The sequence below is a fragment of the Cnephaeus nilssonii genome (genome assembly GCF_951640355.1).
Source record: "Cnephaeus nilssonii genome assembly, chromosome: 4".
NCBI lineage: Eukaryota > Metazoa > Chordata > Mammalia > Chiroptera > Vespertilionidae > Cnephaeus > Cnephaeus nilssonii.
The window spans coordinates 5,516,171-5,542,288 of NC_137075.1; the positions used below are offsets into that span (position 1 = coordinate 5,516,171).

The 26,118-nt window shown below is 50.5% G+C and overlaps 1 protein-coding gene across 3 annotated transcripts in view; it reads right to left on the reverse strand.

Annotated features, from left to right (window-relative positions):
* Positions 1-296: 296 nt before the first annotated feature.
* PSTPIP1 (proline-serine-threonine phosphatase interacting protein 1) overlaps positions 297-26,118 on the reverse strand; it is a 44,991-nt gene continuing 19,169 nt past the window's right edge. The window contains exons 2-15 of one of the 3 annotated variants that reach the window (XM_079769554.1): positions 24,594-24,694; positions 23,579-23,653; positions 16,456-16,490; positions 16,120-16,226; positions 13,686-13,748; positions 12,956-13,054; positions 11,974-12,019; positions 10,810-10,889; positions 10,117-10,215; positions 8,926-9,022; positions 7,856-7,946; positions 3,120-3,175; positions 2,783-2,916; positions 297-1,696 (exon numbers count right to left, since the gene is read on the reverse strand). In XM_079769554.1, coding sequence (XP_079625680.1) covers positions 1,565-1,696; positions 2,783-2,916; positions 3,120-3,175; positions 7,856-7,946; positions 8,926-9,022; positions 10,117-10,215; positions 10,810-10,889; positions 11,974-12,019; positions 12,956-13,054; positions 13,686-13,748; positions 16,120-16,226; positions 16,456-16,490; positions 23,579-23,653; positions 24,594-24,694 — 1,215 coding nt within the window. In that variant the 3' untranslated portion in view covers positions 297-1,564. The remainder of the gene's footprint in view (positions 1,697-2,782; positions 2,917-3,119; positions 3,176-7,855; positions 7,947-8,925; positions 9,023-10,116; positions 10,216-10,809; positions 10,890-11,973; positions 12,020-12,955; positions 13,055-13,685; positions 13,749-16,119; positions 16,227-16,455; positions 16,491-23,578; positions 23,654-24,593; positions 24,695-26,118) is intronic. The other 2 variants (XM_079769552.1, XM_079769553.1) reach the window with 2 other exon arrangements.

A 26,118-nucleotide genomic window follows, 5' to 3' on the forward strand; every position in this document is an offset into this window, starting at 1 on the left:
TCTTCTAATTCTAAATCCTGAGGAGTTCCATTGATGAAACTCCCTTCTCTGTTACATACATGAACCTTCTCCCTGCCCTTTGTGGGGTTACCAGAAGCAGGCAGGAATGGAAAGGAACCCTCCTTTCCTCTCTGGGAACAGCTTCCCTGTTTCCTTGGTTCCAGAAGGCTTATGACTGCTCTACACATCCTGTATCATCACTAACTTTCTGGGCTGTTTGGTCCCCTCCACCGGGTCAAGAGCTCCTTGAGTAAAGCAAGAGACTGAGGCTTTAGTCATCTTGCTTTTGATGAATAAAAGGCAGGCCACAAAGGTTTATGAATAAACAAGCAACGTAACTTCCAGTTTCAGAGAAGATGGCCTATGGGGGACAATAACACCCTCAATAGTGTCTTTCAAGGTGTGTCTAACGGAGAGAACCACATGTCCCACCCCACTCCCTAAAGTCTCTCAGGCTCTGACTTGGGGTGGGCTGCTGGACTGTTGTGCTAGCAGAGTGTTGGGGCTCCCACAGGTTAGTGCAGGGGAGGCCCAGGACTGCGGAGCTACCAGTTCCCACAGCTCTATCTGCACACCCATTCCTGAAGCTGTTGGCATCGATGAAGCCCTCCATGACTGGAACATGACTTTGGAAGGTCTTGACCAGCAGTAGAAGTTATGTTTTGGGGGCCTGGGTCCAAAGGAAGAAAGGCCTGAGAGCATCAAGGACCAAAGAGGAGCATGGCCACTTCTGTACCCTGGGTCAGCCTGCACAGGCTCCGAGCCCCTGCCTGAGCAGGATTGCCATGTTTGAGAGGAAGCAACACAGGCAGCACTGGCTTCCCTGGGCCCCAGCTGGGTCAGGGAGACAGTGAGGATCCCTTGAACTTTAAGCCTCTAAGCCTGCCTTCCCAATTTCCCACCAAGGCCCTTCCACCTCCAGTGGTCCCACCTACTGCTTCCTGCCCCAATCCAAGCATGGCTTGTCCCTAGAATGTTTCAGGCATTTCTGCCTCCTCCTTGTGCTCACATATCTGCCTGACCTTGATGATTTTCTCTTCCTTGTCTCCTGTCTGCTACTGCCCATCAGAGGCCCCGCTCCAGTCCCTCTGCTCCCAGGAAGCCTGGTTCCCTCATTCCAGCTCTCCTGAGCCCCTTTTTGCTCCTCCTCCCTCATCCCTGATCCCCATGGTCTTCTCCCATTTGCCTGAGTGTGAATGTATCTCTCTGGCAGTCTGGGAGTTTCCAGGGACTGTGACCAGGGCTCCTTTTCATCCCCAGCGAATCCTGGCTGAGCCTCACTAGAAGTGGGCAACTCTGCTCTCCCAAACTTCTCCCCTCACTCCTTTGTCTTCTCTGAATTGTGCACTTGGACATGGGGCAGGGTTAAGAGAGACATGGACCTCCACAGACCAAGGAGAAAGAATGTACTCCTTTATTCCCTGTATGAGAGACTGCTATGGGAGCAGCCAGCACTCATGGGGTTGGGGGGCTGGCTTGGTCTTGGGGACTCAGCCTTGCAGGGACGAAGATACTGCTGGCTCCACAGATAGGGCAGGTCCAGGTGCGGGCTGTTGCCCCTTCCTCAGAGCTTCTCCAGATAGGAACCAGGTACAAAGCCACGCTGCCCATTCTGTTCCACTGTCCACCAGCCATCCTCCCCTTCTAGGATGACCTCCAGGATGTCCCCAGCAGAGATGTCCAGCTCATCAGAATTCTTGGCAACAGAATGAAAGTGCATCAAGCTGGAGGGGCCTGTTGAGAGGGTCTGGTCGGGCAACCCCCCACCCCAAGCCATAACTTTGAGCTTGTTTCCCATGTGGGCTGAGTTAGCTGAGACGTGCCCATCTTCCTGGGGCTATAGAACAAGGCCTATCTCTGGGCTGGGGCAGCCCTTGGAGACATGGCGTGTGGGGCCTGGGACTCAGCCTCCTGTCCACCCCTGCCTCCTGGTTTGTCATTGTAGGCCTCCCACAACCTGGCTTCTTCCCTGCTGTCCCTTCTCTCACTCTGCTTTAGGCACACAGTGACCTTAGCAAGTCAGGGGCCAGGGGTACTGGTCATGACCTTGCCTAAGGGGTACCATATACAGCCTTCCCTCTGCTGGTGAGCTCCCTTGAGCTTCCTCAGTTCTGCTTGCCCCTATCACAAATGCACAATCCTTCTCCGGGCCTGTCTCCCCTGCCAGGGACAAGGTTTTGGGAATCAGTGTTATCTACATGCAGCCCACCCAGCCCTGAGTGGGTGCCTGGCCTCAGTCCAGATTGATATGGGGTCTGTCTCTATATCCTTCACCCCAAAGCAGGGAACAGTTCAGACTCTACGGGGAGCTCGGCACAGCTGCCCTGTGACTCCTTGACCCATCCTCTCCACACAGACCTCACAAAACCAAACCCAGTTCAGTTGTGGGACTTATTCTGGCCATGTTTTTGGCACCTAATGCCATGGAGAACAGAGCCCTAACTTGAGGGTGCAGAGCTTGAACCTTGGACCATTTTCTGCAGGTAGCCCAAGTTCTGTCAATCTGACTGTACATGTGTACATGGATGCACACAAGGACACATACAAAGTCAGTATCTGGGCACCACATGTGTGCGTGTGAACAGATTCAGGGAGACACAGTCCCTGGTACCCTATTCATCAACATTCACTCAACAGATACTAACAGAGCCCCTCCTAAGTGCTGGGTGCTACTTTAAGGGCAAACACCCAGAGCATGCTTACAGTTCATGTGCCTACATATGAACTCACCCTTGGGTATCCCTGTGCCCTGCTGAGAAGGAGAGGAGGGCAAGGGCCTCACCTGGGCTTTGTAGTCATAGATTGCCCTGTAGTCCCGGGCTGGCAGGGTGGGGGGTCCTGGTGCCTCCTGCACTGCGACAGCGGCGTAGACAACCTCATTCTCATTGGGGGTGGGAGTCAGGGTATCTGTGGAGGCTGAGAGCAGAATGAGGCCTGGAGCCCACCCCTTTCATAGGACATTGGTCCCTGGAGGACCCCCTGCATGGAGCATCCCCAGAGTGACTTAGCCTTTTTCTCCCCATAGTAGTTGGAGGGCCCATCTGGGCATATAAAAGTCCCCTCCTTCACCCCCGGATCACAGTTGTTTGGAGGCCCACACATCACACCCAGCCAGTTACCTGCAGAGGCTGCCGACTGTGCAGTCTTGGGACTTCCATGCAGCAGCCCAGAGAATCTGAGGACAGGGAAGAAAGCAGGTAGGTCCTTCAGGGAGGAAATGAGGCAGGGAGCCCTCAGAGCTCTAGTGGTGGGGCCACCCCCAGCATCCAGACTGATGTGATTTATGGGGTGCTCCTCAGGCATGAGGGTTCCCCAAAGGGTGGTCCCAGTGGCCTTTTCCCAGCAGCCCAGTACCAGGGGGAGGGGGGAACCTTTTCTTTTTTTAATTGATTTCAGTGAGGAAGGGCGAGGGAAAGAGATATAGAAACAACAATGAAGAGAGAGATTAATTGATCGGCTGCCTCCTGAACGCCCCACTTGGGTAGCAAGCCTGCAACCTGGGCATGTGCAAACTGGGAATGGAGCTGTGACCTCCTGGTTCATAGATTATGCTCAACCACTGAGCCACACTGATTGGGCCCTTTTTTTTTTTCTGCCAAGGGCCATTTGGATATTTATAGTATCACTCAAGGGCCATACAAAATTATCAACTTAAAAACTAGCCTTCTATATTTGGTCAAACATTTAATTAACTCACCCCTAATGCCTTGGCAGGGCCAGACCAAATGATTTTGAGGGCCTTATATGGCCCACAGGCTGGACATTCCCCATCCCTGCAGTAGGCAGTGTTGGGCTAATTCACCCCTCCCCTGTGCCTGGCTCAGCCCTGGACTGAGCTGGAGTTATGAAGGTTTAAAAAAGAAATGGAACAAGCCAGAGGCAGATACTGGGGTTACCCCATGAAGCCAACAGTGCTAAAGGATAAATAAGTAGAGGCTGATGCTGCGTACCTGCCTCAGGAAAGGCTGCCTGGTGAAGTCAAATTTTGAAAGACTTAGCTTTAATGGGCAGAGACTGGGGTGCAAGGCATTGCCAGTGAACAGGAGAGGGGATGCAAAGGTGCAGAGCAGGGACTTGACAGGGGGAGGAGTTTGGGGAGTGGAGGCTGGAGAATCCAGTGCAGCTCTGTCCCCTCCCCCCCACCCCTCTACCCTCCTCAATCTTCTCCTCGCCCCCCACACAAACATGCAGGGTTTGTGGAGTAATGGCTTGGGAGTAGACATGCAGGCCCACCTGGCACACATTATAAGGCCTTTTGCAAACACAGGCTGTGCAGGCATAGCAACTATGGCACACTCCAGTTCTTTGGGTGGGGGTGAGGACACTGGGAGAGGGGAGAGAGGTTAAATACAGCAGGGTAGTGGCTGGAAGGAGCAGAGCTTGTTGAGGCTGGTGTGTGCCCTGCCTCACTGCCCTGCTTCCCCAGAGTTGTCTACACTTGCAACTCCAATTCCTCCCTTCACTCACTTCCCAGCCACTGCCCCCTGCTCCTCCCCACTCTGCCTAATTTCTGGCTCCCCAGACAGCAGCCCCTCCCATCTCCTACCTCTCCTCCACCCAGTGGGACCCCCCTCTCTCTTTTATCTTAATGGGGCACTCCTTTTTGTCCTTTCTTTTTTAATTTTTAAATTACAGTTGACATACAATACTAATTTCAGGTGTACAAATAGTGATTTGACATTTATATAGCTTATGAAGTGATCACCCTGATAAGTCTAGTACCCATCTGGCACCATACATACTTATTACAATACTATTGCCTGTATTCCCTATGCTATACTTCACATCTCTGGTGACTATTTTTATAACTGACAATCTGTGCTTCTTATTCCCTTCACCTTTTTCACTCACTCTCCCAACTCTGCTCCCATCAGACATCCATCAATTTGTTCTCTGTATGTATGAGTTTGTTTCTGCTTTGTTTGTTCCTTTATTTTGTTCTTTAGAGTCCACATATAAGTGAAACTGTATGGTATTTGTCTTTCTCTGACTGCCCTCTAAGTCCATCCATGTTGTCACACATAGCAAGATTTCATTCTTTTTTATGGCCAAGTAATATTCCATTGTATCTATATACTGCATCTTCTTTAGCCAGTCATCTATTGTTGGGCATTTAGGTTGCTTTCATATCTTGGCTGTTGTAAATAATGCTTCAATGAACATAGGGGTGCAGATATCTTTGGATTAGTGTTTTGGATTTCTTCAGATAAATAACCCAGAAGTGGAATTCCTGGGCCATATGGTAGTTCTATTTTTAGTTTTTTAAAAACACTACATACTATTTTCTACAGTGGCTGCATTGACCTGCATTCCCACCAACAGTGCATGAGGGTTCCCTTTTCTTCACATTCTCACCAACACTTGTTGATTATTAATGATAGCCATTCTGACAGGTGTGAGGTGGTAGCTCATGTGGTTTTAATGTGCATTTCCCTGATGATTAATGACATTGAGCATCTTTTCATATGAATATTGGCCATCTATATTTCCTTTTTGGAGAAATGTCCATTGCCCATTTTTAAATCAGATTGATTGTGTTTTTGTTGTTGAACTCTGAGTTCTTTATATACATTAGATATTAACCCCTTATCGGATGTATCATTTACTAATATCTTCTCCCATTCAATAGGTTGTCTTTTCCTTTTGTTGATGACGTCCTTTATAGTACAAAAACTTTTAAGTTTGACATAGTTACATTTGTCTATTTTTGCTTTTGTTTCCCTTGCTCGAGGAGACATATTAAAAAAATATTGCTAAGATCAATGTCAAAGAGTTTATTGCTTATGTTTTCTTTTGGGAGTTTTATGGTTTCAGGTCTTACATTTAAGTCTTTAATCTATTCTGAGTTTATTCTTGTATATGGTATAAGAAAGTGGTCTAATTTCATTTTTTGCATGTATCTGTCCAGTTTTTCCCAACACCATTTATTGAATAAACTGTCTTTACCCCTTTATCTTTAATCTTGCCTCCTTTGTCATAGATTAATTAACCATACAGGCAGGAGTTTATTTCTAGGCTCTCTATTCTGTTTCATTGACCTATGTGTCTGTTTTTATGCCACTACCATGCTGTTTTGTTTACTATAGCCTTACAGTATAGAGTGCTATCAGGTAATGTGATACCTCCAACTTTGTTTTTCTTTCTTAAGATTGCTATGGCTATTGGGATCTATATGGTTCCATATAAATTTCTGGATTATTTGTTTTAGTTCTGTAAAAAATGCCCTTGGTCTTTTGATAGGGATTGCATTGAATCTATAGATTGTTTTGGGTAGTATTGACATTTTAATTATATTAATTCTTCATGAGCATGGTATATGCTTCCATTTATTTGTGTCTTCTTCAATGTCTTATAGTTTTCTGAATATAGATGTTTTTACCTCCTTGCTTAAATTTATTCCTAGGTATTTTATTCTTTTTTATGCAATTATGTATGGATTTGTTTTCTTAATTTCTCTTTCATTATTGGTATACAAAAATGCCACCAAATTCTGACCATTAATTTTGTATCCTGCTATTTAATAGAATTCATTTATTATATCTAATAGATTTTTGGGTGGAATCTTTGGGTTTCTCTCTATATAATATCATGTCATCTGGAAATAATGATAGTTTTACTTCTTATTTTCCAATTTGGGATGTCTTTTATTTATATTTCTTGTCTGATTGCTGTGGCTAAGACTTCCAACACTATATTCAGTAATAGTCTGAGTGGTTATCTTTGTCATGTTTCATTTCTATTCTTTCTTGACACTGTCCCAGGTAAGCTTTTTCATTCATTTTTTTTTTAAATGACCACCTATGATGGGATGCAGGTCCTTATTGGGGGTGCAAGGAGATCTGAATAACCCAAGATTTTAGGTAACATTGTGAGGTTGTGAATGTCCTTTTTCTGGGGTCACTGCCTTGTTGTTCTCAGAGGAGTGTGCTGTGTTCCCTGCTCTGAGCTGCAGTGGTTCTCATGAACCTCTGCTTCCTGGAGGCTTCCTGCATGGGGCTCCTGAGGTCTTGGAAATGAGCAGTCCTCAGAGGGCTGGGAGCGCCATCGACAACCCCCCCAGCCCCACCCCATTTCCCTTGTCTACTTCCCAAAGGCAGGGCCTTCTCTGCACAAGGTTGGCTGGAGAGAGGAGGCCATGGGAGCCTCAGGCTGGGGGTTGGGTACAGGTACCATGTGAAACCCACAGATGCTCCTAGATGCCCAGAACCTGGATGCTGGGGGTGCTCCCTGAGCAGGCTAAGGTGCTCCATCATTACCCAAGGCCTAAAGCAAGAGGGTCCTTTGGTTCTGAGTCTGATCCCAACACTCATGGCCCTAGACCTAAAGAAGGGGAGTGACTTGTGCAAATGATACACTGAGACATGGCACTAGGTAGGATCCTACCACAGCTAGGTCAGGAAAGGGCTCCTGAAGAGCTTGGAGAATTTTCCAAGAGTACTGGCTGTCCCTGCTCCTATGCCCTGATCCTGCACCAGTGGGAGAGTGTCGCCATTGCAGCCTGATAGTACAGGGCACCAACCCAAGCTAGCAGCAGGGTTCAAGAGAAAATGAAGTCAGCCCAGAGGTTGAAGCCTAAGGTGTTTGCTGGGACTCCCTGGAGCTCTCAGCATTCACTAATGAATAAGTTGGATGTGATTATTTGTTTAATGCCTGGGCCCTCTTGGGGTAAGGGTGTCATGAAGCCAGGTTGAACCTGTCTAGTCCCCAGAGAGTACTCAGCACCTGAACACTGCATCAGGCACATAGTAGATGGTTAATAAATACATGTGAAACAGCCAGGTGAAGGAGGAGAGTCTGGACCTGCTTCTCCCCCCCTCTTCCTCCCCCCACCTCTGCATCAAAGTGGGTGTCTCACCTTTTTATCATGCCACAGGAAGGTTGTATGCCAGGACTGCCAGATGATATGGTGACTTCCCGATCATAGTAGTTCTGGTAGGGTACTGGAGCTATAGGTAGCAAGCTGTGAGGTCCAGGGTGGGAGAGGGCAGGGCAGGAAGGACCTCTGCCACCTGATACCCCAACCTGTCCCCATCCAGAAAACCAGACTGGGGCCCCACTTTCCCATCCTGGCCCTGGCCTGCCCTTGTATTTGAGGAATAGGCATCTCTCACTTCCATGAGAGACCCCACTGTGGGCACCACCAAGAATGAATATTCTGGACTCATAATTTAGTGGAACCAAACCGGCTGGTTTAGGGGCTCTGAAGAGGCTCTCCACATCCACTTCCTTTCTGAGTATTATAGTGTTACTAGAGGCCCGGTGCATGAAATTCGTGCATGGGGGGGTCCCCTCAGCCCAGCCTGCACCCTCTCCAATCCAGGACCCCTCGGGGGATGTCCGACTGCCGGTTTAGGCCTAATCCCAGAAATCGGACCTAAACCGGCAGTTGGACATCCCTCTCACAATCCTGGACCGCTGGCTCCTAATTGCTCACCTGCCTGCCTGACTGGTTGCCCCTAACTGCCCCCCCCTGCCAGCCTGATTGCCCCTAATTGCCCCCCCCTGCCAGCCTGGTCACCCCCAACTGACCCCTGCCCCATCAGCCTTGTCGCCCCTCACGGCCCCCCCCCCCCCACCCCCCGCCGGGGTTGTCCCACACAGCCTGCTTGTTCAGTGGTTTGGTCATCCCTCACTAACCCCCCTGCTGGCCTAGTGGTAGGCAGCCATCTTATGAGGGCATGAGGGTTAATTTGAATATTGCCTCTTTATTATATAGGATTAAGCTCTGCTCATCCTCTGCCTTAGGGGACCATACTATCCTTGGCTCCTCCCTGAGATCTGGCCACATCGCCTCCACCCAGAAGGGATCTGTGAACCACCCCAGTCCTGTCTTGGCACTTGAGGCTCAGAGAACTTGGGCAAGGCTTCCTAGGGACAGGCAGGCCTGGACCCAGAGGCCATGCTGCCTGTGGGGCTGGGCCTTACCTGGGGGCTCAGTGCCTGTACTCTTGGCCTGGATGAAGCTGTTGATGTCGGCTTCCACACTGCAGCCTTCCAGCGTCACCCGAACCTCCTCATAGAGCTGGAGGTGAGAAAGAACAGAGGCTGAGGGGCCAGGCCTCACCTCAATGTTCATCCTAATCAAAGCCCTCTTTCTCTATGACTCTGAACTCTGGCCAGGAGCTTCCACCACACCAGCCTCCTCACAAGCCTTCTATGCACAGCTCAGTGCCTATATTCAGAGGGGTCTTGGGGTGTATCTGTCCCAGGCCTTCCTAAGGGGTCAGAGCTCTGGCTGATAGCAACTCCTGGTTCCTGAGCACCTTCTATGCACAAGATCCTATGCAAGGGACTTAACTCACTCCTGCCCTCTATGGTAGATGTTATTCCCTCCATTTTAGAGATGAGGAAACTCAGAGAAGGAAAGTGACTTGCCCAGTGTCACAGAGCAAGAATTCAGTGCAGCTGGGCTTTATTCCAGTATGGCAGGATCCAGAGCCCACCTTCCTTCCTCTGACTCAGGAGGCCACCCAGGTGGGTTCAAATCATTTGGGTGGAGGGACCCAAAACCCCACAGCCCATGGAGGAGAGATCAGGTAAAGAACAGCAGTGAGCACCAGGGAGTCAGAGATGCCTCAAGAGAGCTCATGGCTCTGGAGCTACATTAACAGTGGTCAGAGACCCTGGTAGAGTGGTATTGGCCCCTTTCTGCTGGGTAGGACCCAGCATCTTCAGCTAGCTAAGTAAGGGAACCAGGACACCCAACAGATGTCTGGGGGAAAGAAAAGGGACTGGACCTCAGTTCCTACAAAGGGGAGGCCTGGAGCAAAGCAGCCCAGCATCCTCCAGCCTTTCTGCAGACCACTTTCTACCTCTCTTTCCAACAAGGGCAGAAAGAGCACATACTCAGAGTAGAGGCAAGACCTTGGACTAGGGGTGAGGAAAGAAGGCAGATGCCAGGGTAATCACAAAAGCACAGTTTTCTAGCAGCGAGGCCATAACCCTGTGCAGTACTGACTTCCCTGTCCTTGGGATCCTGGGGCAGAGGTTGAAGCCTAAGGTGTTTGCTGACAAACTCAGAGGGACCTGGGCATACTGTTGCCCAGAAGTTGCCCTCTCTTTATGCCCCTCCCCTACCAAGTCACTCTGTACCCTCCCTGTCCTTGGCCCCCTGACCTCATCATCCTTGACGCACTGCATGGAGAGCTGGTTGCAGTGCACCCATAGGGCATTTCGGAGGATGGTCAGCCTGTCAAACTCTTGAAGCTGGAAGGCCTGGGAGGGAGGGAGATGAGAAGTGAGAAGGGAGCTGCAGAGCCAGGCCAGGCAGGGCCCCACTCAACAGCTCAGCTGGGGTTGACAAGCCAGACTCCCTCTGCTGAAAGCCAAGTTTAACCAAAAGACCCTTGCTGGGGGTCTCCACCCCCACATCTGTGCCAGCACCTCAGGCTTTTGGTAGGGAGGTTCCTTGTGGGGTTCCTGCTTCCACCCTCTCTCCAAGCCCTACCACACACTGGAAAGGCCCCAGGAAGACATCGTGAGAGAGGCGGTCCTGAGGGGCCCAGGGAAGCTATGGGTTTTGTCTGAGCCTCAGTCTTGGCTTCAACAAAAAGGGGTGAAGGATGCCTGCCTGAAACAAAGGGAGTCAGGGCATAAAGCCAGGCAGTGAGCTCCCTGGGTTAGGGACCCAGCAGGGGACTGGAGAGTGAGTACATGAGTGAATGAATGAAGGAATGAGGCCTTCCCCCACCCCACTGCCTTATTCCCCTTCCCCCCCCCCCCCCCCCCCGGCCCCATGAAGTGGCTGGAGCAAGGATGAATGTCTTTCCTATTTTGTAGCTGGGGAAGCTAAGGCCCAGGGTCACTCACCTCACAGGTGGTTTGGTGCTCCTGCTCCCACTCGCCCCGCACTTTCTCCAGATGCTCAATGTTCTGCCTGTACACCCGCTCTAGAAACACAAGTAGCCTTCAGGGAGGCCAACAGCGTAGACACCCGCTCCCACGGCTCACCCCTTTGCTCCTGCAATGCTCCTGCTCAGAGTGCCCTCTTCCACAGACAGACCTGCCCTGGCTGCTGGTACCTCATCTGGACACTTGTCAGGGCCACCCACTATGGTACTGCTTCTTTTGGGGTGACTCTTAGCTCTCCGCTGTGCTCTGAGTTGCCCAAGTCTGGAGTAGAGCACATATATCCAAAATCAGAGTCCAGGTGTTTTGCCATCCCTGGGTCCCACCCTCTCATTTTCCAGATGAGAAACTAAGGGCAGAACTGAAGGAGAGTAGAGAGGAGTATGGTAGCTGTTGGCTGGGGACCCAGCAGGCTTGGCCATGACCTCCGTCCCCAGACCTCGGGGGTTCACACATCCCCTAGCCATGGGAGCAGCTGGGTCCTGGGAGAGGCAGAGCGGAAGGGAGACCCTTTCCAGGAGAAGGAAGCAGGGTGAGTTTTCTGACCTAAGAGGTATGCTGGTAGAGACAAGTGGCGTTGGGGTTTTGGCATCAGGTGAAGGACAGAGGAGACAGACCCAGAGAAGGCAGTGTGTGTGTGTGTGTGTGTGTGTGTGTGTGTGTGAGAGAGAGAGAGAGAGAGAGAGAGAGAGAGAGAGAGAGAGAGAGGAGAGATTTGAGTGGGTCTGTCTGCCATGGTGGTGACTGTGAAAGTCCTGTGCTCTAGAGCCTGAAGACTTGGGTTGGAATGTAGTCAACACCACTATTAACTCTGTGACCTTGGGCAAGTTACTTAACCTCTCTGTGCCTCATCTGTTAAAAAAAGGGGATAATAATAATATCAGTCACCTCATAGGATTGTTGTGCAAATTAGTTAAAACATGCAAAGCACCAAGAATAGTCTTGGCAAATGAGAGAACATGAATGTTTTTATTTTACTTGCATAAGTATGGAAGTGAGAGTGATGAGCTTGTGACACTGTAGGCACCTGTGAGTGTGTATATCCCCAGGGTAGGAAAGCATGCAGCGTTGGGAGGGTCTGTACAATCCACCACCTAGGTCTGAGGAGGCAGGTGGGCCACGTACCTGCCTCCATGGCTGAGTCCTTGCACTGCTTGGCTTTGTTCTGGCTCTGAGGAGGCAAAGAAAAAGCAGTGCTGAGCCTCTGTCCTGGAGACCACCCAGCCCCAGCTTAGGACTCCAAGCGTCCTGGGTGACTGAAGTGCCTCTGTCACCCCCCTCCCTGACCACCCAGGGGACAATCAGGAGCCAACTTGTGAGCAAGTTCCATCATTTACTCCAGCTTCACCCCACAAAGGACCACAATAAAAAAGGTTTTAATAAAAAAGAAGTAAAAACAGAAACTTGCAGCCCATAAAAACTAGATGTCAGGACCTAGAAAGAGAAATATAGATCAGGAGCCAGGACCTGAGGCTCCATGTGGCCAGTGCTGAATCTACTGGTTGGGACTTGGGCTCTGGCCCCCAACTTGCTGCCCCCAAATTCACCCTCAAGCCCCTGTCCTCTCTGGCCTCCGTTTTCCTGTATATGCAATGGGCAAAAGATGTTCTTGGGCTCTGGTAGCTCTGCTACGCCCACTCTGGCCCAGAGACCAGAGTAGTCATGAGCTTGGGTTCTGGATGACCCAGATTTGGATCCTTTCTCTGTTGCTTGCTGCCCTGAGACCTTGGACAAGCCACTCACCACCACTGGGCCTTAGTTTCCTTTCTGTGACATGGGCCCACTGCACCCTTCTCCGAGGGTTATGTGAGAGTTAGCATCTGCTCTCATTGCCCTGGGATCTCTGGGCCTGGGCTGCAGAGGGCTTGCTTTGAGGAATTGGTCCTTGGGTGTAGCCTGGAGATGGCAAAGGGGGATCAAGCTGACCCTGTCAGTTCATGCCCTGAGATTCTAGGATGGGAATGTGAGGTTCAGAGGGGTGGGCAGCTAGCATGTTCCATATGCAGCCCTTGCCTGGGGGTGTGTGTGTCTACAGCACACCTTCCCTGCCTTACCTACCCTGCCCCAGCTCTGGGTGACAGCATATGGCCTCAGTGGCCTCACACACCTTTTCCACCTGTTTCTGTTGGCCGTTGATGCTAATACGCTCGAAGGCCTGCTCGGCGTCATCTGCGTCCCGGCACTTCTGCTCATATGTCTTCTTGGACTGGAAGTGTGCAAGGGTGTGACTTGCAGGGGCCCAGAGTGAGGCTCCCTGAGCCCAGTCTCCCTTCTTCCTGTTGGGGACTATGGATGGAGAGGGGGCCTCCACCCCAGGGACAGGGATCTGGAGGTCCAGAATAAGAGGGAGAGGGAATCTTGTTCCCAGACCCCTACCCACTGGGGACATTGTAGCCCTGCCCAAGGCCCCAGCCTTTTCAAAGGGGAGGTCACATTAAACCACCAGTAAGTCCCTGAAAATACCATGCATCCTCATGATACTTGTAGCCTCTGCACATGCTATCCCCTCTCGTGGAGCCTTTTTCTCCTCACCCAGTATCCTAATAGACACAGCTCAGGGGTCCCTTCTCCCTCCACCCTTGGAGTCTGCAGCTGACAGCATGGATCACACTGTGGGCCACTGTCTGGGACTGACCACCTGCCCATCCATCAAGAGTCTCCCATGAGCAGTGCCGGGGCTGATGCATGTGGGGCTTTGGTACCCAGTGCAGCCCCGAGCACGTGGATGTTCCTGGATAAAGATCTAAGGCAGCCCTCTCCCAGGTGCCCATCCCAGGTCTCCTGGGGTCCACACCTTGGGCTCTGCTTCCTTCATGGCCCAAGAGCCTTGCACCCACCTCCATGACCTTCTTGTAGAGTGACAGCTTGCTCTTCTGGACACGGTCCATGACAGCCTCGTACTGCAGGGGACATGAAGCTCTTAATGGGGGGGCTGTGGCCTCTGGACAGTCCTCTAGGCCAAGAGAATGGGGCTTCCCTGGGATCAGGTGTAGCATCTTTCCCCCTCCCCCAGCTCTGAAAGGCATAGTGACAAGATGTCCTCCCTCTCCCATTGCCTGTTCTTTCACAATTGCTGCTCAGAACAGAAAGCTAGAGAAGCCCAGGACATGTGTATGCCCACTGTGTCCTCTCATTGGCTGCAGACTAGAGCCAGGACTTGGTCTCTAGCTGGAGAATATCCAACTTACATGTGTATACACACACACACACACACACACACACACACACACACACACTCCTCACTCACAAGCCTCTGCACCCACTTACAGCTGTCACACACTGTGTTCACGCTTTAGTTCCACATGACATGCATGCAGAAGTACACACTAACAGGCCCCCATGCTCCTACTGCTCCCACTGCTCCCATTGCTCCCACTGCTCCTACTTGCACACACAGGCCTTCAAATACACACTCACAGAGTGCCCATAGACACCATGCACAAGTATACACAAGCAAACTCCCATGTTCCCCTTATACAGGCCTATTCACACTTAGTCATGGCCCCACGCAGGTACACAGGCCATTGCACCCTCAACTCTCCTCCCAGGCAGCTTGTTCAAATAGAGAAGACAAAACTCAGCCTGGACAGAGAATTGGTATATGCTATGAGAAGAATCGGAAATGAAATGACCCTCATGTTGGGGCTGGAGCCATTTTGTGTCTGAGGTCACAGTAAGGCCTGTGCCAGTGGAGAGACCTCAGGCAAGCCACCTGGTCACATACAAACACACTGAGACACATGAATATGCTCATAGGTGTGCACACATGTGTGCCTACACACCCCCCACACACATACACACAGACCCACGCTGGCTTCCCCTAACACTATATCCCAGCTCTCAACTTGTGGGTGTTCTGGCCAATCTGGGGAAGGTGTTGGTCTGTCCAAAACAGCTTTTGCAAACATATAGACCTTCTGGCCACAGGAGAGCTTACGATAGCCAGCCTGGGCCTCACTGTCACAGCAGGCGCTCTGCATGCTCTACATGCAAGTCCCCTCTCCAAGAGGTCACGTGTTTCAGCATCTCAAGGTAGGACAGGCTTTGGGGACCCACTGTCTGCTCAGGAACCCAAATGTAGAATCCCAAAAGCCTGAGATCCTGCCTGACCAGATGGGCAGACAGGGAGTGCAGCCACACTGAATTTCTATGGCCAGAGCCACTAATTGGAGCTGGTGCCCTATCTGTGAAGGCTAACGGGGGCCTGGTCTGGACCCCCAAAGCTTAGGCAGTGGGCATAGTGTCCCATCTTGTAAGAAGAAAACTGAGGCACCGAGAGGGGAAGTAGCTGGATGAGGACACCCAAGCCCAGCCTAGCCCCAACAATAAGCTGACACCTCTTTCTCCTTTACAGAAAATGGACTTTTCCATTTTCATTTTTTTTGATATTTCACAAGAATCCTTTCTCTCCAAGTAACAAATGTTTCTGTGTGCTGATGTCTCCCTCCCTGTCCAGAGCACCACCCTTATCACTAAGACCCTAGAACCTGAGCATGTGTCCTCACTTGTTCTCCCAGCAGGCCATATGCTCAGCCAATCAGTCTCAAGTTTGGGAGGGGACTCTGGGACACAGAGATCACCAAGCCCACCTCCCACCCCACCACTGCAGCTTTCCTGACACATAGCCTTCAACCTCTGCTTGCATACCTCCCATGATGAGAGCCTCACTTCCTTTCCATGCAGTTCCTCCATCTAGGAACAGCCATGCCCTACACCTGGGTGAGAAGTATTGTGGATGCTAAAGTAAGCATGACACCCCCAACTCCCAGCAGGCTCTGTTTGCCCTCTCAGCCTTGGGCAGCCCTGCAGAGTGGCCAGTGACTGGCTCCAGGTCTGCTTTTCTCCCAGAAAAACAGCGTGGATCCTTGGGCTCAGGACCAGTCTTTGGGTGACTCCCTAATTTAGTTTGCTTTCTTTGGATAACTCCAAGCTGTCACTGTCCCTCTACAGTCTGCTGTGGTAGGATGGTCAACAAGACCAATATCTTCTTCTCTTTCTGATGGCTCAGGGTAGGACCCCCAGGGGGCTCCTAGGCCTGTGAGCTGAGCCCTTCCCTTTTTTCTTCAAATCACCCTCACCCGCAAACCTGGGGTACTGCCCCCATACTCTATGGGCTCTCTGGCCCCAGGGACTTTATTTTGGTGGGAAGGCCTTAGGTCACTCACTCACATACACTGACCTAGGGTCCATCTCCCACCACCTCCAGAGTGAAGATCGCCACCTCCCACTTGGGGTCTTGGTGATGGAGGAACACCCCAGCACCTGCTTTACCTTTTTCCTCTGCTCCTTCTGCCTCTCTCGGAAGTCCTCAAGGCTGCGGAGCTCCTCACGCAGGGCGAGGGCCAGCTGTATGTGGGAGTTCCCAATGTCTTCCATTTCTGAGGGCAGAATATAGACGTTCGTCTCCCACATCAGACCAGATGGGTGTCAGCCACATACACATTCACCCCACCTAAGCTAGCTTCTGTCGTCCCAAATCCTCCGTTAGTCCCACAGACCTGTGTGCAGCCTAAACTCCTCTCCTGGCCGGAATCCATCCACCTCTGTTTATGTTCCCAGAAGGTCCTGTTACCCTACAGCCTGGGGTAGAAGATAGTTGGGACTTACGCTGCTTCAGGGAGTCAAAGGAGGCCCTCAGGGTGCTGCAAAACAGAGAGGCCAGGGTCAGCAGGAGGATAATGCAGTGGAACCTGAAGTCCCACCTGGCCCCAGGGACTTTATTTTGGTGGGAAGGCCCTAGGTCACTCATTCACATACACTGACCTAGACCCAAGGGAGCTGGGATTTCTAGAAGGCAAAGCTCTTTCTTTGGAAATATTAAAGCAATCAAATCTCCCCACTGGGGCAGAATGCTCCTGGCTTCTGCATGTCCTCAGGGCCCCTTTCCTTCCTCCTTGCAGCCCCTCTCCTGGCTGAGGTAGGAGAAGGCAGGGTTTAGACCTGGACTTAGGCAGGTGGCCTGGAGGATATTTTGGAGGAAGCTGGATAGGAGGGGGCAAGCAGGGAAGGGGTGAAGGAGGAGAGAAATAGGGGGAGGGCAACAGGGAGAACAGGATGTTCAAATGAGGACAGTGGGAGGCTATTTCTGGCCCCTGGATGGGGTGGCTCAGTGGACACTGGTGACACCTTTGAGGGGGACCTAGGAGGGAAGATAAGGAGTTTACTTTATGGTGTGCTGAACCTGAGGTGCCTGAGAGAAACCAGAAGAAGGAGTCATGAGGCAGCAGGGTGGGCAGCAGGGAGAGCAGGAAGGGAAGAGGCTGGCACCGGGCATGGAAGGTAGGGGAAGACACCAGAGGGTAGGGGTCGCCAGATGGAGCAAATAAAAATACAGGACTGCAATTAAATTTGAACTTAGATTAAACAACGAATACATTTTTAGTATGTATTCCCCATTAATATGAACATACTTACATTTAAAAAGCTCAGTCTCATAAAAAGCTCTTGTTATTTATCTGAAATCCAAACTTAAATGGGAATACTGTATTTTATCTGGCAGCCCTGCTGAGGGGGCTCTTACACAGAACCATGAACCAAGTTGAGGCCTAAGCAAAGATGTTGGAGCCCAGCCGGACCCAGTTCTGTCCACTGATAGATTATGGGGCACCAGGAGACAGTGCTCTTCGGGTCAGAAACAGCGTGGGGGGCAGAGTGCCCATCAGCTTTCAGAGGGGCGAGCTCCCTGTGCTGTGCAGGAGAGAGGTGGTTTGGAATCCCAGTACAGGAACCCAGCAGACCCTGAAGAGGGGCTCCTGTTCTGGATTCCCACATGCAGACGCTCGAGCCAGGCAACCTGGGTTCAGTCCAGGCTCTGTGTAACCTTGGACAAGTTAATTATACTCTGTGTCTCAGTTCCTCTTTTGTAAAATGGGGATAATATTAACACAAACAGGATGGTTGTGAGGATTAAATGAATTTATATGTAACAAAGCACCTCTGTTGGGATCCAGATATTGTTGTGCAGCCCTTTCCTGAGTCCACAACTGCACACCCCACCAGTCCTGGGGGCCCTCCAGGCCCCTGAGCCTAACCTGAGCTATATCTCCAGTGTTCCATGTTAGAGTTTTCCCACTCTCAGGGAAACTGAGGCCAGAGCATGGCCAGGCTTATTGGGGTCACACAGAGGCAACAGGGACGTGTTCTGTCCTGGATGCATCTGGCAAATGCCCTTGGCCAAGCCTTTCGCAGGTCCCCTGGTGGCCATATGGCCACACAGTGTCTGCCCAGGACACCCCAGGGCTCCTGCCCTCTTGCCTGCATCTCCTAGCAATCCATGCAAGACAGGCTTCCAGGGGACGCCTTAGTCCCATTGGACAGTCAGGGAAACTGAGGCCAAGCAGATGCAGCACCCTGGCAGGACCCAGCGTCTACTCAATGCAAGACCCCTACCCCTAAACTAAGTGAATTTCAAAGTGTGGTTTGCACATCAGCAGCATCAACATTATCTGGGGGTTTGTTGGAAATTCAGATTCTCAGGCTCCACCCCAGTCCTGAAGTAGAAACTCATGGTGGGGCCCAGCATACTGTGTCAAGCCTCAGGTACTGCTGATGTCCATTCAAATGTGAGAGCTGCTGGCCTAAATCAGTGGTCGGCAAACTCGTTAGTCAACAGAGCCAAATATCAACAGTACAACGATTGAAATTTCTTTTGAGAGCCAAATTTTTTAAACTTAAACTATATAGGTAGGTACATTGTTATTAACTTAATTAGAGTACTCCTAAGCTGCCCTAAGAGCCACACTCAAGGGGCCAAAGAGCCGCATGTGGCTTGCAAGCCTCAATTTGCCGACCATGAGACTAAATTATTCAATCCTCACAACTCTCCTCAGGGGAATGGCCTTAAACTCTGATCTTAGAGAGGATTTGGGGACCATTGAAGTTTTTCTCTTCCCCATGAGACCCATGAAAGATGGTTTCTCTTAGCTTTTCTATCATCCCCAGTTCTTCCCCTTTGCCATTCAGAAAAATTGTTTCCAAGATCTTGAACTCTCCTCTATTGTATCTTCATTGCATGTCAAGGGCAGGAACCCGGTGCGGACCTCTACCCTCTGCTATTAGTCACTGCTATCCTTGTGTATCTCTCATCCAGATGCCCCTTTTGACTTGGCTCTCAGGATGCTCAGCCTGAGATTCTATGCTTAAACACAGCATACATTTCCAATATAAACATTTTCTTTTGTAACCTTCCCACCGTGTGGCATGACCCACCTCAGGCCCCTGCTTTGGCCTCCCTACCCACTGCCTACCAGCTCACCAGGAGGCTGCTGCCTCCCAGCTGATAAGAGTGGCTCCTGTCACCTCCCCTTGCTGGAAGCTGGGCCCGAAGTGAGTTGATGTCAAAGGACCCCTTCTGGTAACAGGGCCCGCCTGTCTCCCTCCAACATCTTTAGTGATGTCTTCATTCTCTGAGCTCAGAGGAAGAGAAATTATGGAAACAACAACAGCAACAACAAAACCCTCTCCTGATAGGAAAACCACAGCATTTGAGGCCATGACAAGGGGCGGGGGGAGGGATGTGGGAATGTAATGGTATAAGTCGATCCTCCCTCAGGAGCTGTCTTTTCTTGAGGTAGCCACAGAGGGGCTTAAAGGAAATTGGCCCCAACCCTGTCCACCTTGATTCTTCTTCATTTCCTGAACCCCTACCCTGTGCAGCTTCTGGGAGCACATGCCCAGCACACAGGATGAGCAAGTGGGGGAGGAGGTGCAGCTTTTGGGGGGAGGTGATATTTCAGCCAGAGCTCAAAGTGCAGGTAGGACTGGACAGGGAAGAGATAGGGGGCAACAGTCAGAGCAAAGGCCTGGGAGTTGGAAGGGAGAGTCAAGGTGAGCTTTCTGCAGGGCTAGAAGCAATATTGATACACTCCTCTGCCTTCCTAATGTTGTCTTTAAAATGCATTGAAAGGGCTTATGGGGATCTCTTGAGTGTGGGGACCAGGTCTTATTTGTGCATTCTCCATTGCCCAGTGGATGTTTGCGGATTTAATATGCGAATGAGAAAAATCATTTGAAGACAGGAATAACCTCCCTTTAATGTATGTGGTTGATCCTCCAGACCCCAGTGAGGTTTCTGGCCAGTCTGAGGGCAGGGCTGATGCAGAAATGCTTCATTTTCAGGCAGCAGAGGTGAGGGAGGCCAATCAGCTCTGCCCTTTTGGCTCTCGCTGAGCTATTTCTGGGGTCACTTAACTTCCTGGCTTTGTTGTCTCTGTTTGCCTCCACCAAACCTGTGCACCCCCAGCCCTCTGCCTGCCCTCCAAGGGGCTGAGAATGAGCATCTTGTGGGACCTGGGGATCTTGGCCATGGGGAGGTTAGGGGCTCCCTCTATGGCAGGAGGTGCCAGCCCCCAAGCTAAATAGTCAGGCCACCTTTCCCAGAGGGGCCAACCCCAAATATACCTCCACAAATGTCCACAGCACAGAAGTTACCCAGGCTGCCATTCACTCTTTCCACAAAGAGCCTTCCAGGTTTGGTGTGGGAATGGGGTGATCTGATCAAAGCCAAGACCCTGATAGTTAGGTAAAGCTAGAGTGTGTGGGAGAATTCCCTGGAGGTGATAGGCATTAGAGCAATGGTTCTCAACCTTTGTAATGCCGCGACCCTTTAATACAGTTCCTCATGTTGTGGTGACCCCCAACCATAAAATTATTTTCGTTGCTACTTCATAACTGTAATTTTGCTACTGTTATGAATCGTAATGTAAATATCTGTGTTCTCCGATGGTCTTAGGCTCTACTGCAGCGGTTCTCAACCTGTGGGTCGTGACCCACAGGTTGAGAACTACTAGCAGGGTCGCCTAAGACCATCGGACCCACAGGTTGAGAACCGCTAGCAGGGTCGCCTAAAACCATCAGAAAACACAGATATTTACATTACGATTCATAACAGTAGCAAAATTACAGTTATGAAGTAGCAACGAAAATAATTTTATGGTTGGGGGTCACCACAACATGAGGAACTGTATTAAAGGGCCGCGGCTTTACAAAGGTTGAGAACCACTGCATTACAGGGTTCTAAAGGGAGGGAAGATGAAATCACCCTCAGTGTACTAGACTCTGGCTTCAGGATGGTGGGGCCCTTTATTTTATTTATTTTTAAAATTTTGAATCCCCCTGACTTAGTGTGGGGCATGGCACGTAGTAGGTGCTCCATACATGCTTGCTGAATAAATGGATGGGTATGGGTACTTGGTCCATAGTTAGAGAAAGGAATAACTGAACAGTCTCACTAACCCTGGTACATGCCATGTGACTCAATAGCAATACTTATTAAGAACCTATTGTGTGCTGGGAGCTGCATGGGGCATGGCTCTAAGGGAGGCAGCCAGAGAGCTGAGATTATTCCATTCCTGCCTCTGAATGTGCCTTGCACTTTCCCACCTCCAGCTTTTGTCCCTGTCAGTCCTTTGGCAGAAAGGTACCTCCCCTCCATTTCTACATCTCCCAGGGGGTTTCCTCCCTAGTCCACCCTGCTATGCCCTGCTCCTCTGGTTGCCCAGGTTGATAGGGAGTTGGAGGCAGAGCTGGTGTGCACACACTACTCCGGGCCTGCTCTGGACCCTCCATGGCTGGGCTGTAGAGGCCTCTCCTGCTGCAGGTTAGGCATACCCAGCCCAGGCTCCAGCTCCTCCTGGTGGGCAACAAGGCAAACCCAGACTCCATTCCCTGCCCCAGCCTGGGGATCCCATGTTGGATGAAGGCTCCCACTCCAGGGGCTCACAGTTTCCAGCATTCTGGGCCAGAGAGGGACTGGGCCCCAAAGAAATGGTTGAGGCTGCCCAGTCAGGCCTCTCAGCCCCAAACTAAGCACGGTGACCCCAATTACCTGACTTATTGAACAGCCTGTGAAATTGTAAGGACCCCATATTTATTAGACATTCCCGTGGGTTGCTGCTCTCTGCTCAACATTGTGACTGCCCAGAACAAATCTTGAAAGTGACTGACCCCTTTCATAGTCTAGAACCCAGGACTCAGAGGAGGAGTGACCATCCCAGGGTCACACATTAAATAGGGCAGGGTAGACCTTGCCCTACTCAGCCTCCTATGACCACTCAGGAGATCAGGGCTGCCCAGAACATGGCCCCGGCCACTTCATAGTTCTAAAACCCAGACCAGATATTGTGTAACTCCCCATCCTTCCCACTGCCCTCCTGGCTCCACTTTCCTTTTATGCTCTTCCTTAGTGGCTTCTTCTTCCTGTTTTAAATCCCCTGTGACTCACAGCTCCTTAGCCTGGGCTCCCATCATGACCCTGCCTGGAGCACCCTTCCAACTCCTCACAGGAGGTACTCTCTTTTTCTGGGAAAGTTTTCCTTTTACAGCTGGCCTAGGAAGCCAGGAGGCAGGCAGGGACTCCTTCCTGGTCGTGCTCCCCTAAATGGCACAGACAAAAAAGGGCCCCAAGAGATTTTATTCATTCCTCACCATGTCCTGAGCCCTCCTCTGTGCCCAGCCTGTATCCAACCTTGGCCCTGCCCCTGGAAGACCCTCAGCCCATGTTCCTGTTGATCTTCACAATAGTCCACTGGATAGGGCAGATGAGAACCAAACTCAGAGAGGTTAAGCAACTTGCGCATAGTCACACAATTCACAAAAGCTGAGTGAGGACTAGAGCTCATGAATTCTTACTTTGCATTCATGTTTTTGGTCCAATGCACAAACTGAGCATTTATCTCCTCTGGTTCATAACATTTTAAAATCTTCCTTTAGGTTTTCCCATGATTTTTCTGGATCCAGGTGGGAAGCAGGAACCAGCCAGGGTCCCCTTGATCTTTAGAAGACCTAGACTAGAGAGTGTTCAGGGCACCGAAATGGCTTTGGAGCTGACAGGTTTTGGGGTCACTTTCCTTGATCAGAGCCAGACACTCACAGGCTTGATTTCCAGGGAGCAGGGGTTGCTATGGCAGCTGCAGGCTAAGGTCAGGTCTTGGGGCTCCTGGGTAGGAGAAGGACTCATCAGAGCCCTTTTAGAACTTAGAGTCCAGTGTTTGGTCTTTCAGGCTGTCTCAGTCCTCACCCTGGAGAAGAGTTCACATTTTCCCAAGGTAGCCCCTCCACTGTTAGAAAGTTCTCCTTCAGCCACTCTCAAATTATCACTCTCTCCTCATCTGTTCCTCTGCCCAGCAGTCTGCACACAGAGACCCAGGCTTCAAGGCTCCAAAAGTCTGGCTACTTCACCACAGCAGCTGCCTTTATTGCCTCTCTTCCTAGCCAGGCCTAAGCTGAGCCCCTGGACTCCTTTAATCTTTTGAGGAAGGTTGCATTATGTCCTGACTCACGGATAAGGAAACAGGCACAGAATGTCAGTGACCAGACCACGATCACACAGCTGGTGGGTGAGGAGCAGGTAGTAGAATGCATGTGTGTCCTCACCTTGCAGCCTAGGCTGAGCCAACACTGTAGGGGGCTCAGCAGCGCATGGAAGTCCTGTCACCTGCCTCTCAGGGCTCTCAGGACTTTGGGGGAGGTTGTAATGGCTATGCTGCTAGTGCCTGAGGACAGATGGCCCCTGCCCTCCTGCCCAGGACCTTCCCACCACCCAGACCACTGGATTTTCTCCCATACACAGAATCTGACCTCTCAATACCCAAGAGAGTTGTCCTCCAGGCACCCCTGCCCTGGGAGCCACCCAGACCCTCCCTGGCCATCCCTAGTCCACCCTAAACCCTATCTAAATGCCTAGAAAGTGCCTGGCAATGGAGAAGGAAGCCCAGGGCCTGGGACCTCTTACTTGATCTCTGTCTGGCCGCCTGCTTTCCGGGCGATCTGTACCAGCTCCTTCCCGTACCGCTCCTCGGCTTGGGCCCTGCAAGAACAAAACATGGCCACTGCATCTCCTCCAGTTCTGTTGGCCATGGCTCCCTCAAATGTCTGCAGATCCCTCAAAAGTCTGTGACAGGACCAGGGAAACCACCCTCTTAGCATCTGGGAGCAGGTTGGTTTTCCAGACTCCTCCTTCAGAAATTTAAGCCCCCAGCACTTTCTCCAAATCAGGGGTGGGGAACGTCCAGCCTGTAGGCCCTCTCAATTTGGTCTGGCCCTGCCAAGGCAACCGCAGGCCGGACTCAGAATTCAATAAATCTAGGAGTTTTTTTTCATAGCAATATAATTTTTAAGTTGATAATTTTGTATGGCCCATGAATAATGTTATAAATATCCAAATGGCCCTTGGCAGAAAAAAGGTTCCCCACACCCATTCTAAATAAATGTCGGCCAAATACAGGTACATCTGAAGAGTCTTCATATTATTTGCTCACTTGGGGAAGGCCCACGTTGGGGGAAACACAGGAAAGCCACAGTCATGACATTTTTTTTTAAAAAAGGAAAATAACTTTAATGTATGAATGTGCTATATCATAATACAGGAAAAGGCAATATGTTTTAAGAAAAATGGTCCACATTTCTGAATATTTTTTATGTACTCATATTTTCCATATCAGGAAAAAATGGTTGTCATTTTTTTACTTTTTTATTTTTATTGTTGACACTATTACAGATGTCCCCCATTTTCCCCATCCTTTGCCCACCTTCACCCACCTTGGCCTTCACCACACTGTTGTCTATGTCCATGGACTATACTTATATGTTCTTTGGCTAATCTCTTCACCTCTTTTATCCCCACCACCCTCTTCCTGACAGAAGCTTGGCTGGGATGGGCAGCCTCAGTCATTTTCCAGAACTAGGTGGAGGGTAGCCTCCCTCCTACACCTACCCTCGCCGACCCTGTTGACCCTGTCGGTGCTCACCTCTGCCTCAGCAGCTCTTCCATGTCCTTGCACATCTTCCTGCCATCCAGCAGCCGCTGCAGCAGCACCTCATAGCCTGTGTGGGCTGTGAAGTCCCTGCACTGTCACACAGAACATAGGGATGTGAGAGGGCCATTCTAGACAGTGCTGGGTGGGGAGCACAGCCTGGCAAGTACCGCTCTGACCACCTCCCCTTCTGCCTCTATCTCCCTCATTCAAAAGATCTTAAGATTCAGGACCTGGCTTCACACAGGCACACAGGAGGCCCCTCCTCTCCCCACTGCTCCACATGTAAAGATACCAGGTACGTAAATGAGACCTACCTGCAATCAGAGCTTACAGTCCAGGAGACAACACCTCCCTAATATAGGACAGCCATGGGAAGAGCCACTACCAAGGCCCCATGATGACAGCCTTTACAGGGTCCCCTGCACTGCTCTCTCCTGTCATTGTTTCAATAACCCTATTATCTCAGCTGTGTAAGTATGAAAACTGAGTCACAGATGGGTGAAATGTGCCCAGGGTGACACAGCTTGAAAGTTATCTGGGTCAAGTTCATGCTCTTAACCTCTACACTATATGGTCTCTGCACTATATGGGCTGTCTGTGTGGGCTCAGGTAATCCTCTCATGCCCACCAAGTAAGGTAGGCTCTGAAGGTGACTTAAGTCAGGACTGGGCACACCTACACACATTTAGAACACAGGTAGGACAAGGAGACTTAGGGCACCTCTAGCACGCCTAGCTTATTTGGCACAAAACTAGGACGCCTGGTTCACCCCAGGTCCACCTCTTAATCAGGGCAGTTGGGGAAGCACGTCTTGGAGAATTCAAGACACAGTTCCTATTTTACCTCCCACCCAGCACTTGCTGGCTGTTTCTGAGTCATCTAATTCTTTGTTCTCATCCCTGGAGTGGACTCTGAACTTCTGGTGTAGGAAGATGGGGAGGGAGGTCGTACTCAAGGACTAGGAAGGGACAGAAGTTCTTCTAAGACATCTCTACGTCTAGGGAGTGGGTCTGGGGTCAGGCTGTCCCTCAAAGCTCTCTGGAAACCTGACTGCCAAGGGAACGAGCTCCATTCAGGAAGAGGTGGTGAAATGTCATACTGAAAACAGAGGCTTTTATGTCTCTGGTCCCAACATCTATTCATATTATATACATGTTTTATTGTTGAGAGTATTACAGATGTCCTACCCTTTATTCCCCTCCCCGTTGCCCTCCTCCACCCAGATCCCACCCTACCCCAGGCCTTGACGAACCTATTGTCTGTGTCCTTGGGTAATGCATATTTGCATATAAGTCCTTTGGTTAATCTCTTCACACTACCCTGCCCCCTTCCCTCAAAGATTCATTACTCTGTTCCATGTTTTCATGCCTCTGATTCTATTTTATTCACCAGTTTATTTTATCCATTAGATTCTTTGTTTGTTTATTTTGATTTTAGATTCAATTGTTGATAGATATGTATTTATTGCCATTTTATTGTTCATATTTTTAGCTTCCTCCTCCTCCTCCTCCCTCTC